Genomic DNA, 12,866 nt, shown 5'->3' with positions numbered 1-12,866 from the left:
GATGATGATGATGAGAAGAGAAAGAGGAAGAAGAAAGATAAGAATAAGAAGAAAGATAAGAATAAGAAGAAAGAGAAAGGAAAGATTGGAGCTGTTACTAATTCTTGGGGAAAGTATGGGATTGTCAGAGAAGTTGATATGTGGTATGATTCTTTCAATTTTTATGATTTTTTTTTTTAATTTCTAGGGTTAGGGTCTTTAATTTCATGTTTTTAAGTTATTATTTGGATGATTTTTTTTGTTAGGGTTTTAGGTGGGAAGATTTTGGAATTAGGGTTTAATTGCAGCTTAATAGTGCTTATTTTTTTGGGGGAGGTGTTTGATTGTTGAATGGAAGCAATCTAGCTAAAATTTTGGTAAAGATGATGAATTGTTGCTTTATCTTGATGAAGATGTGGTGAAGGTTTAAGAGGAACTGGGTTAATCTGAAATGGCCTGCTTTGCTTAGAGTTAATTTATCTTCCTAGTTTTGTCCTTTTTCGCTATCGATGAAGAAAATATGTGGTAAAGTTTATTCATCCATCCATGTGTGTTTGGTAAAATAAAGCATTTGTGGTGGTGGTTTCCATAGACAGGGCCGTACTGTGAAGTTGCCTAGTTGCCAACTGAAATAGGATTATTTCTGCCGGTGAGTGTTTTGTGCTATGGTAGTTAACAGATGAAATTTTTTTGAACTTGCCTTATTATGTTGGCTAAGTCTTATTGGATGAGTTTGTTAAGGTTCACTGTGGGTTTATCCATTGTCTGTTTTTGATTATATGTCAATTGGCTATGCTGGTATGAGGATAAATGATGGAAATGTCTAGGGAGGTTAGTGCGATTGTTTTATCTCACGGGGTTTATGGATGTAGGGAATTCTGAATTAGTCATTGCGTTCCTATGTGCCATTTAGATATAGTGAATCAGCTGTTACGATAAAGCTAAAAGCATTCTGCCTATCAAGGAAGAGAGCAACACATATCCAAGTAAGCTAGTTGTGGTTCTGTTTTTAACTGGTAGCAGACGGGAGGTTGATCATTTAGGAGCTGCACGGATTAGCATTGCTAAGTGAAGATAACCTGCAAGGTTATCCCAAAAACTGAAGAATAAAGAAGAAAAGGAGAGTTCAAAGAGTATATTTTTATCCATTCAAGGAAAGGCAAGAGATATTCCAAATAGAAAGAGCTGATAGATAACTTAATGTTTGTAGCAATATACACCCCTAAGGACCTGAACCTGCATAATGGTGTGAGAAAATAAAGGTTTTGGACAGGAATTTGTTCGTAATAAAGATAGAGTTATTAGGTATGCACTTCTCAGAGAGGTTTTTGTCCTACATTGTTGTCAAACATATGCTTCAGCCTAGAAGGAAGGAGACAAGTGACTCTATCACTCAAAAAGGGGCATTGGAACGTGGCTCCCATGAAGATATGTAGATTTCATGTTAATCACACATATCTTGGCATCGGCATTAAACACTAGGTAACAACTTTTTCACTTTGGCCCCACAAAATAGGGGTGTGTTCGGTTATCGGTTTGGACTGGGACCAAATGTAATCCAATCCGATATTGATTTGGTTTCTGAATTTTGAGTTCAAATTCAATCCAGAATTCCACTAAGTCCAATCAAATCCAATATGAAACAGAGCTTGTTAGTTTGAATTTAATCCAAAAGTCTAAATTGTAGTTTTTTTTTTTATAAAAAATATCTTTAGGTTAGCTCAATGGCTAAAAGAGCTTATTTTCTAATCCTTAAAGTAACCTTACAAGCATTAACATTGGCCCATAAGTTCCAATAAATGTTATACTTAATTCCTAAAGCATAATTATATCACAAGTTTAAAATCTTGAAATTACCATGATGCAAGTCTTAAAATTTTTAAAGTTAGCATTTGCCAATTTTCCATAAGCACAATTAAACTTGTATAAGGATATGTCTTTTGACAGCAAATTTATGTTGATCAGATATGTAGTAATGGTAAAGAGGATAGAATTCAAATCTAAGATTTTAATATATTATAAATTTAAAAAATGTTTATGTAAAGTTTTGGTTTTTGTTCTTTTATCTGAATATATCCAATCCCAGAATCCGGTTTTCAAAAACAGTTGAGTCGAAAAACTCCAAAGTCAATCCAATTTGAATTAGTAATATGATTTCGATTGAATAGGACATTGAATTTCACTTGAATAACTTACACCCTTACCACAAGACCCCACTTGCAACATATCCAAATAGGGTGACTTGTCCATATCCCAACAGCTACCTTTTATGGCACTTCCATAGTTTTATTTGTCCTTCAGTTTTCCTGCTTTTTTGTTCCATAATTTTTGTGGTCCGGAGAATGTTTACCCCCCTCGATATTCATTATGTGATCTCTAAACCATCAAGATAGTAGGCGTTTATTGGCTCATAGAAATGTGAAATTGTCGTCAGTATAAGTAATGAAGATAAACCCTGCTTTGAAGAGGAATCCACGCTGATAATAAAATTTTCAACTTTTTTAAACCCATGCAAACAGTAAAACAAGTTTGCAACTATAAAATTCAATGTGAAGGTGAAGGCTAGGGCGAACGACCGTAAACATAAAAGACCTATAAAAAATTATGATAAAAAGCAGATGACCTATTAGTTACCTAAATAGGAACAAGCAGCAGTACTGAATGCAACTCCTCGACAAAGAGCAGCTCGCTAACTGCAGCAGGGACATTGACACAAATAAGAAAAGCATAGAACATTGCATCATTCCATCAGTAGGAAAAAATCCCTGCCAATTGCTCCCTCTACCAACATCTTGATATTGTATGTATTAATTTTTTACAATGTTGGTATGTCACTCCCACTGTCCCAACAGACTTGCTATGCAATCTGTGACTCACAATGTTGCTGTTGGTCATACATTAATTTCACGATAAGTACCTGACTACCTGTGCCAGATATTTGATTTTCCAAAGTAGATGTGGGCATTCATTTTAGGCCGAAAAACATGCAATATTTTCATAGAATGGTCGAGTCTAAAGCTGGGACAGATACCTCTGTCCAACAGTTGTAGCCCAATCGTAGTAACACAATAATCCCGAGTCCCGGGTATAGGAATCAACTTAGTTTAAGAAGGGACCAATTCATTGTCGCACGTTAAGAATGAGTGGGAAGGATGTTAAGCCAACAGAGCTATATGAAACTTTTCATTTATGTTTCTTGATTATCAATGATACTAGAATGTGTTGTTAGGTTAGTACTGCTCTATTTATGCCTTTGATTCCAGTATTAATTATTTAGTTGTTTGCTGTTTGTAGGAATAAACGACCAGAGTTCACAGCATGGCTAGCTGAAGTCAAGGAGGTATATCATCATGAACTAAGATAGTAATTTTGGCAGGGGACTGGGGAGCATGTATCTGTGTCTTGAGTCCCATTTCTATTTTTGTCTTATCTTGTTCTTTTTGTGAATATCAATTAAAGTTTACATTACGAAAGGCTAGTTGCCTATTTGTATCTGTTTTGACTGTTTGAGACGTTTTATTTTGGGGTTATCGATTCGTCCAATTTAGTTGACTTTGGTGCATGAATCTTTGCCTTTGTTTTGAAAGTATAGTTTGTTTGGATAGATTTCTGAAACAGTGCTATGTTTTTATAATTTTGGCTTAGAGTGCCACATAGATTTTTCTAGCTAACTCAACTTTAAGCTAAAACTCCCACAATAGTTAGCCAATATATTTGTTGCTTGAATAGGTCCCACTTAAAGTAAGATAGTTTTTTTTTGTAGAGAAGAATATATAAATTGTTTACCAAAGTTCCCACATGGGCCCACATCTTTAGCTCAAGCAAATTGGCTTAGTTAAGCTAGATTGGCTAGCAAATGAAATTTCAGCAACTCACTCCAATGGTTCGGCTAATTGCTTAACTTTTTTTTTATTTGCTAGCAAGTCCCTAATACTCACCGTTGGAGTTGCTCTTAGCTTACCTTGTTTTTCACTTCTGAAATCATTGTTGGCCTATTGCTACAATTGTACCCCGTACCTTAGTCCATCTCTTAGACACCAAATGTTTAAGAGATAGTTTTATGTGATTTTCTTCTTGTTCCATACAGTTCTTAGCATTCACGGACCTGGATTTCAGGCAATCATCAATTCATATAGGATTACCTTATTCATCTTATTTGCTCTCTAAGGAGTGGATTCTAATTTTTCCCCCCATTGGTTCTGATGGTCAATAACCACAAATCCTAATCAGGTTTGAGAGTCTTTTCGTTGAATTTACCAGTTTATGAACCATCTTACTAGTTTGATGAGGGGGTAAAAGAGATACTGGACCGATAATGTCACTGTAATGTGCGGATAACATTGTATCACACTTCATTCAAATGGATAGTTTCCACGGAACAACAGTAGCTTTCAATCTTAATTCAATAATATTTAATAATTAACTTGTAGAATACTAGAATTAGTGCTATTTTGTTCCATGATTGAAAGTGATCCATTTCTGTATTTGATCTGCTTACCAGAAAAATCCACGTTAGAAGCAAAATTGCTCTAGCCTACTATGGATCTACCTTGAACGAATTATTGCATAGTAAGAATAAAATGTGTGCATGTATACTGGGTGTGCCGATTTTTATGGATTTAAAGTTGTCTTATTGGATGTATTATTAGTCTATGTATAAACTTGGGGCCAATAGTTGGATTCTTTCTCAGGTGAACCTTGAAAGCTTATCTAACTGGGAGGAGAAGAAGATGTTCAAGGAGTAAGTTATACCTCAAATCATGCCCAGCTACTTAAGAACTCGGCACAAATAATTAACTGCTTATTCTTCCACAGATACATGGAGGACTACAATACAGCTACCTTTCCTTCCAAAAAGTGAGTTTTATTTTTACTTTTTTTTTTTCCTTCAATTGTTTTCCAAGGAGGTAATCTATGATACATTTGTCAGAAGAGAATATTGATTCAGGGGAAACCCCCACCCTTGCATCATTTATATTCTTCTGAAGCACCCGTGATGTTGTCTTCATGCAATGTACTTATCCGATAAGTTGTTTAATGCCGAGGGATTCGTATGGTGCATTTGGTACCCTAATTCGTGGATTGTGTTGCAGGTACTATGATCTTGATGCTTATCACAGACATCAATTGGAGAAAGAGATGAAAAAGGGTTTCAAAAAGGTTGGAGAAACAGAGCGCACTGTATTCAATGATGAAGAACAGCGTCGGTATGTTGTCCCTGTGTATCTTTTTACCTTCGACGGAGTCTTATTCTTGTGGAAATATGTTTCTTGCTTCTTTCAGCACTTATAGTCTTGGACTTGGTTGTTAATCTGGTCTCTAGCCACCTGCAAAATTTATAACTTCTATCCCTCTATAATTGAAGCCCTGAGGGTTGGATGAGTTTCCAACATCTTGCTGGCTTCTGGAACTAGTAGCACTTTTGATCCTCTAGTTATTCCTGACATGACGATAATTATATGTGCTTAGTGAATGGAAGTTGTTTGATTGTCTTCCTACTTATTGCAGACAAGAAATGATGCAAGTACGGGAGAAACAAAAGGAACAAGAAGTGGAAGCATTGAAGGATGCCATGAAGAGTGGCATGGTTAGTGTCAGTTGCGCAGAATAACTTTTAATTTGAATCCTTTCAACAAGTATATTCTGCTTGCTCATGCATTTGTCTCGTTTTTGTCTTCTATTTTCCTTTCTTTGGTGGGACCATGTGAATCACAGGCACAAGCAATGATAGAACAAGCACGGCTCAAAGAAGAAATGACTTATTTATTTAAAATTGGAAACCATGAGGTGAGAAATGACAATATTGTGCACAACTCTGTAGAGGACTATAGAGCTCCTAGCCTCCTACGCCATAGTTGTTTACTGAGTCATATTAACGCTTTTCTGTAGGCGGCAGCTGCGATACAAAAAAAATTGGACCCTGATGTTCTCATGTGAAAAGGATTCAGTAAGCAGCAAAATCTTGTAGCAGCAGCTTAACTGGCAGATGTGATGAAGATTTTAGCATAAATAATTGGAGAGATCTAGATAGGTTGAAGCTGCCGGAAGGGGAAGACATGTTTGCACCATTTCTGTGTGAGGGTGCGTGGCTGTATTTGGGCAGTATCTGTACTTTTATCATTTTGGGCACTTTTTTATTCAAAGTAAGACGCAGCTTTTTGCTACTGCTGAGTTAAATGTCTGAACTTGTGACTTGTGAGGCAAGTATATTTTAGTTGAAATCCTATGTTATTTTAGTTCCATAATATATTTTTCTGACCTTTTCCTTCAAATTTATTGTCTTTCCTGTTCTGCCATGCATTTCATTTTGTAGTCTATAACAAGAATATAGTGCTGGTGGTAATCCTGTTTACAATAGTGTGCCTCCTACCCTACCTCAACCTGCGGAGATAGAGAGAATCACATTTCAGTCAACAAGATTTCTCTCCCATTTAAGTATGCAGACTGCCAAATGTCTGCTTTGTTTTAATTTGGTCTGCAAATTTTTCGCTATGAAGCACAGAGCCCCTTTACAGTTTGGCTAATCAAGGGAATGTGGAGAAAATAGAAGGGAAGAGAAGATCCCTTATTTGGATGTTAGGTTGGGTTGAAAAATAAGAAGGGATCTATTTTCCTTTCCGCTTTAGGGAAACTAAACCCTACAGGAGTTGCAAAGATTTTTGAAGGAAAATCGTCTCTCCTGCCCTCCTCTCCTTCCCACCCATCTTCTTTGCTCCTTCCTCCTTCCCTCCATAATCATTATTCAAACACATTGTTAAGGTCACCAGAACAGAGTGGAATCTGTAAGCAGCATGGAGTTTTGTGGGATTTCACATTGATTGGTTCTTGTTTTTCTGCAGGCTGATAGTTATTCCGTGTAGAGTTACTTTTATAATTGCTAATTTAGTTGAAATTTGGTCAGAGGACATTGGTGGCCATGTCAACATCACTTATTGAAACCAAATACGTGTGTTGAAAATACAGCTTTAATTTCTAGTACAATAGCTTCATTTTACGTATTACATGAGCATGTGTCGTGTATCGGGAAACAAATCTAAACAGAACTAGATCTAAGTATCATTGGTGTACTATTGGATTGCTGATAGGAACTATATTTATCAATGCTTCATTTAATGTATTAGGCTTTGGTAATTTCTTCTTCCCCCCCTTCATAGTCACTGTGCGTGATGCATTGCCTTCAATCAAATTACACCTATCACTTTGATGCCTAAGGTTTGAGACTGAAGAAGGGATTGCATGATTAATATTCATTATATGCAATACTTGGCACGGCTGACTGCTGAGCCACGCAGGCTTCAAAGGTCAATCCCCTGCTGTTTCGAGCTGAGATGCCATTGCTTATGGCTGAGCAATGGGAGGGGGTACTTGCAGAGAGAAAAGAGGTACATTTAGAGTGGAAGTAGTTTAAAGCCCCATGTTCCTATGTATATTATTTTGTTATGATTTTGATTCTTATATTTATCCCATGGTTTCACTAAACCTCTCAAGGTATGTGTTAAATCAGGACTTTCTTCAATCTAATCATGTCATTTTTTAAACATACATCCTATATGTGCCAGAATTTCAAGGTATTAAGTTATGTTCCTTTGTTGGGCCTAGTATCTCATTATTGCAATATAAAGTTTGTCGGGTAATCCAAGCAGCGATAATACAATAAGTTATTCGTGATAAGAAAATATCTGCCTGAAGGTAACCTGCTTTGTAATTTATGATAATTGTTGCTAGGATTGACAATTGCATATAGAGTTGCTCCCTCTTGTGGGTTATTTTAGTAGATCCTGCTTTGTAATTCATGATAATAGTTGCTTTGAGACGAGTAAGTGCTATTGCAGCCGCAATATAGTGAGTCGAACTTCTTCAAGCATTGACAAGTAGTTTTGTTGCTTTCTGATTTTTGCTTACTGCAAAAAGCTTTTTGTGTTACCTTTTCACCAGGGGTTCGTCCAATGTTACCATACCATGGATGAACGTGGCATAGTTCTAAATTCAAACAGAGGAAATGTGTTTATAACTAGACAACTAGACAGGTGCTTAAATGTCCCAACTTTTTGCTGAATCATCATTGTGAGTACAAGGGGTAAATAGATCTCTTACTTGTCTGGGTCTTTTGTTTGGTTGGGGGTGGAGTGTGGTGAAGAATATTTAGATATATGTTACATGTAGCTAGAGATTTCTACAGATATTAGGTGTTTACGTTGGCAAATGCTATTCTCTAATTTCTGTTCCATAATTGCTATAAACTCTGCGTTTTAATATCAAAGTCAATTATTTAAGACAATGTGTAAAAGTAGTAGCTGCGCGTGAAAAAAAACGTTACGGAAGTTGTATTGTAACGTTTTTTCACAGACGGTGTTAACATGTGGGAAAATTTAATGCATATTTTGGGAAAATAATCATTCAGGATCCTGTACCAATTATATTTGCATCATTGTTTTATAAAGGGAAAAGGTTTTCATCTCATCTTATTCCGTGGTAGGTGAAACAGATAGGTGCGGCTGATTCAAACCTAGCATTATGATTATGGATTCTCATATGTTCTATTGTTTCTATTAGTTTCTCACTGCTAATTGCTAACCAAGGGGTGAAAGCCGAAGTTGTCAAAGGTAAGACACGATCCTCAGATCCAAGATAATTTTGTTCTTTTGTGTCGATTTATGTTTTATTACAGCAGCCTGTATTCATGTCATGTCATCCATGTTCTACTCTTATTGGTAGATTACTATATATTCTTAAATTTCATCGCTGATCTTACTATCTTTTCTTATATTTCATTGCTGATTTTACTATTTTTTCTTGTAAAGACATTCATTATGTGACAAGACATATGCCTTGTTCTTCAGTATGTCATATTTGGTTCATAGTAAAGATAGAAGCCGTAGTAATCAGGAGAATCCTGAGACTAGTTACTACTAGATCTGTCTTAAAATAGTTGGAATCAGTTCTTTCTGGATTTGTTTGTTAATTGTTATGCTTAATTAAGTGCACAATGTTCATGGTGGATTCTATCTTTGGTTGAACCATTTTGATTGGAGTTGCTTGCAGCAAGGCCTTAATCAATGGCCATTGGCCAAGTAGTTTCAACACTCGTGTCTTGGAGCTCAGATGTTCTTATGATTTAGGGATGATTTTTTATTGTACCAGTTTCTACCTAACTTTTTTTGTCCAATCTTGCCTAGTTTCCAGGGTGGTTTTTCGTTTTTGGATATTGGTTGGGTATGCATGTATGTTGGTTGGTGTGTGTGTGTGGTAGTGGTGGTGGGGGGGGGGGGACGATTTGCGCTGAGGGGGTATTGGTGGAGAATTTAAAGGAAATATTATGCCTTTTTAGATTATCTGGGTGAAGGGATTTTTTCCCATTCTACACATTTGTGCAACTTAACTCATTAAACATTGGGAGGGGGTGGGCCGTGGGGGAAGGCTTTAGTTTTCACTTTTCACTCCTCTGTCATCGATTTTATGTATCCCTTTTGCAGGAAGTATCTATGTTTGCTTAAGAAATTCTTTTAGTGGTAAAGGATCTGTTGTGGAGCTCAATGTGACTATATTCTTATTTATCTTGTAAGATATCTAGTTTAGAGAACTTTCATATTCATTTTGCAAATCTTTATTGGATTTCGGTGGTAGCAAATCTTGTTTAAAATCATTACATCTGATGGTTACTAATATAGTAACTCTGTCCAATTTACTTGAATTGAGATGAAATCACATCATTAAGTGATTTATTTAAGAAGAATTAGGTTTAGAACTGTTTTTGCATCAAATGAAGTATAAAATTTCCAAATTACTTCTTGATTGTTCTGGTGAGCCTTAGTGCGTTAGCTATGCTTATTTTAAAGGATAGAAATTTAGAAGGTGCTCAGATAGTTAGATATCAAAAGTCTGCCATAATAAAACGTGAAGTTAGAGAATCAGATTTTCTGGTCGGCAGGTCAATTAATTGCTACAGATGTGCAATTATACATTTAGTAAACACAATCTTAATCTGCATGCTTTCTCTACTGATGCTTTCTGTTGTTTGGTCCACAAACAGCTATAATTTCTTTCTGATGGATTGCCCCCAACTGAGCTCAAAATGCCCAAGACATTCAGCTACCTCGGATGATAATTGTGATCTCGATTACATCAGCAACCTTCATGACGATATTCTTATACAAATTCTAGACAAACTTCCTATGGAAGAAGCAGTTGATACCTCCCTTTTGTCGAAAAGGTGGAAGGACGTATGGAGGTACAAGAAGAAGGTTGAATTAGGTTACCAGTGGGTTCAGAGAACTGGTAAAAAGGTCCTGCCTTCATTGTTCAAAATTTTCCGCGCTCTTCGGGAGCAAAATATTCATTCTATAAGTGTGTCTCTTCGGTATGATCTATCTATGTTAACTGAGATACAGTCGTTGATTGCATATGCTAGTGTGAAAAATGTGGAAGAGCTCTATATAGATTTCAATGATAGGAATGACCGCAGGAGTAGGTGGAGGCGGCGGTACATATCTGTCCTTATACCTGAGTGTGAGTTAAGCCAATGTTCTTCTTTGGTCAAATTGAGTCTGAAGTCACTGCAACTGGAGACTCTTCCTCCACGCTTCGAAGCTCTGAGGGAACTTTTCCTTGAGCGAGTCAAACTCGCCGAAGATTCACTGGAAAACATTACTAACAATTGTCCTTCTCTTGCTCTGCTCAGTCTTACCAATTGTAATCCAAACGCTGACCTGAAAGTTATTATTGGAGCGAACTCTAACCTTCGCTGTTTGGTAATAAGAGAGGAGCTGAGTGAGGTGCAGAACATGACGGAGTTGTGTATCAGAGCGACTAATGTGAAAGCAATAGAGTTTGCATTAGCTTTGCCAAGAAAAGCATATCAGATAGAAGGAACTCTAGTTTGTTCTGAAGCAACATTTAGGCTGAATCAAATGCATCGTAGTCGTCAAGCAATGAGAGTCACAAGTTTAGGAATTAATGGAAAATTTACAAAAAATTTCTTGGGGCTTCTGAGGACATTAAGGGCTGCTGAGGTGCTTACTTTGAGCAGTTGGTGCATTCAGGTGATTATTTCTACTGATGTAATCCAAAATCCAACCTTTTGCTGATATGATGTGTCCTGTTCTCTAATTCTTGAGCCATAAACGGTTTTTGTATTTATATTTTGTGTTTTTTAACCACAGGTTCTATCAATAGAGGTTGTTAAGTTGCAGCAACCTCCAATCTTTGAAGTCAGACATCTCATCCTGGAGACAGGACTGATCAGATGGGAGTTCCGGGGAATAGCCTACATGCTTTTGGGTTGTTACAAGCTCGAAAATCTTCTGATAGTCATGGGAGCTCCTGCAGAATTGAAGGTATGTTCTACTCTTATTCATATTTGACAAGCTCCATCGATATTTACTTTCAACTCAAGTCACCTGAATATTTAGTCCAAATTGCTACCTACCCTTACTGATCAACAGCTCAGTCCTTTCTAAGAAGCCCTTCCATTGTTTTTCAATTTGCAGTTTGAGTACATGGAGAATGTGAAGTATTATGGAATTACCATGAGTTTCGGCAAGATTTTGCAAGACCTGACCATTGTTGAATTCAGAAACTACTCTGGGAATTATCAGACCTGGGATGGCGATGATTTCAATGAGATCCAATTTTTTGCTGGCTTTGAGTTTGGAAGTTTGCTTGTGTGGAATCTCAAGACATATGCAACAGGTCTGAAAAAGTTGGTATTTACTACTGGTAAAAAACGCTTTGAGACGAGTCAGTTTGAAGGATTTGGAGATCTGTTCTCATTTACGCACTTGGATTACTGTCAGTTGCCTTGTGTTTATAGAAGTGCTGAGTATAGATGCTATCATCGCTAGAAAACAAGTATGTTTGAACTGTTTCACAGGGTTTCTTTAGTTTAGTTATGTTTTCCTTAAGTTCACAGGCGTAATTCTAGTTACCGAGAAGTTCACAGGGGTAAAGTAGTTACTGAGGTGTGGGTTCACAGGGGTACATTATAGTTACTAAGTTGTGTCTTCTTTAAGTTCACAGGGCTAGATTCTACTATTTTAGATACTGAGTTTTGATAGAGTTTTCGATTCAACTGATGAAATGTGGAATTCTATCAGTTTACATGTGTTGCTGTTATATCTTGTCTTTTGGAATGATTCTATGATTATGTTTCTTTTCTCCTTCGATGGGTAAATTAAAAGTTTGTTGCAAGGCCTAAGATGATTTTGCTTGACTTGGGTAATCGGAATTTCATACTTCCCTCGTTGGAAATTTTTTCTTTGTTTCCTAAATGTTATGCCAAACATTTCTCTCTTACACTTGTGTTTCCGGTGGTTTTGGCCCTCTTTTGCATCACCAGAGTGCGTTCCCCGGCTCCTCGTGCCTTTTCGTTTTTTCATGGCAATATTATATGCCTCATTTGATCGAAGTCACCATAATTTTTAGGGCTTCCTTTAAATTAATCACGTAATTAAGTTTGTTAAGCAAGTGTGGTACTCATCACCACTTAGGGTATTAATTACAAGTAATTAAATAAATTAAGCATGTGATCTGATGGTATAGGCTTCGACTTGAATTTTCCCATAAATAAAACAAAAAAATTATTTTGGCCATTGATGTTTGATTTTAAGGTTTTCGATTTGACATAGATACTCTTCTGTTTGAAATGAAATTTGTGTAAAATGTCAACAGGGCATGCTTAAATGCTTAGAATATCAATGTTATATTGGGAGAATAATTGGCTTTTCCATATAGTACACATTATTAGTATTCTAATCCTAATGGAGCTACTATAATTAGGGGTTAAAAAGGTTAGTAAACATCCGATAATTAAAACGTTAGGTTTAGTTAATTTAACCTAAATTAGGGACCCTAATTTATTGTACATGTCAAGCTTTAATTAAGGAAAAAAT

At 36.5% G+C, this 12,866-nt stretch overlaps 2 protein-coding genes across 4 annotated transcripts in view; both read left to right on the top strand.

Annotated features, from left to right (window-relative positions):
- Positions 1–6,251, top strand: part of LOC130591053 (uncharacterized) — a 91,620-nt gene extending 85,369 nt beyond the window's left edge. Inside the window, exons 2-9 of the mRNA XM_057393948.1 lie at positions 2–143; positions 3,274–3,319; positions 4,671–4,720; positions 4,795–4,836; positions 5,073–5,186; positions 5,488–5,566; positions 5,695–5,766; positions 5,869–6,251. Coding sequence (XP_057249931.1) covers positions 2–143; positions 3,274–3,319; positions 4,671–4,720; positions 4,795–4,836; positions 5,073–5,186; positions 5,488–5,566; positions 5,695–5,766; positions 5,869–5,916 — 593 coding nt within the window. The 3' untranslated portion in view covers positions 5,917–6,251. The remainder of the gene's footprint in view (position 1; positions 144–3,273; positions 3,320–4,670; positions 4,721–4,794; positions 4,837–5,072; positions 5,187–5,487; positions 5,567–5,694; positions 5,767–5,868) is intronic.
- A 152-nt stretch (positions 6,252–6,403) lies between these two features.
- On the top strand, positions 6,404–12,134 carry LOC104907734 (putative F-box/LRR-repeat protein At3g18150). Of its 3 annotated transcripts, none has more exons than XM_010696704.3 (5): positions 6,404–7,361; positions 8,465–8,582; positions 10,010–11,018; positions 11,139–11,312; positions 11,466–12,134. In XM_010696704.3, the coding sequence occupies exons 3-5, from the start codon at positions 10,026–10,028 to the stop codon at positions 11,817–11,819; spliced, it is 1,521 nt and encodes a 506-aa protein (XP_010695006.2). In that variant the 5' UTR covers positions 6,404–7,361; positions 8,465–8,582; positions 10,010–10,025; the 3' UTR covers positions 11,820–12,134. The 3 variants fall into 3 exon arrangements, with proteins under 3 accessions (XP_010695006.2, XP_048498720.1, XP_019108211.2); XM_048642763.1 differs by having other exon boundaries at positions 8,456–8,582; XM_019252666.3 differs by lacking the exons at positions 6,404–7,361; positions 8,465–8,582 and having other exon boundaries at positions 9,310–11,018.
- Positions 12,135–12,866: the final 732 nt, after the last annotated feature.

This window comes from Beta vulgaris, chromosome 4 (assembly GCF_026745355.1).
Source record: "Beta vulgaris subsp. vulgaris cultivar EL10 chromosome 4, EL10.2, whole genome shotgun sequence".
NCBI lineage: Eukaryota > Viridiplantae > Streptophyta > Magnoliopsida > Caryophyllales > Amaranthaceae > Beta > Beta vulgaris.
The sequence above is the reverse complement of the archived record's forward strand: the minus strand, read 5'-3'. Positions and strand labels throughout refer to the sequence as shown.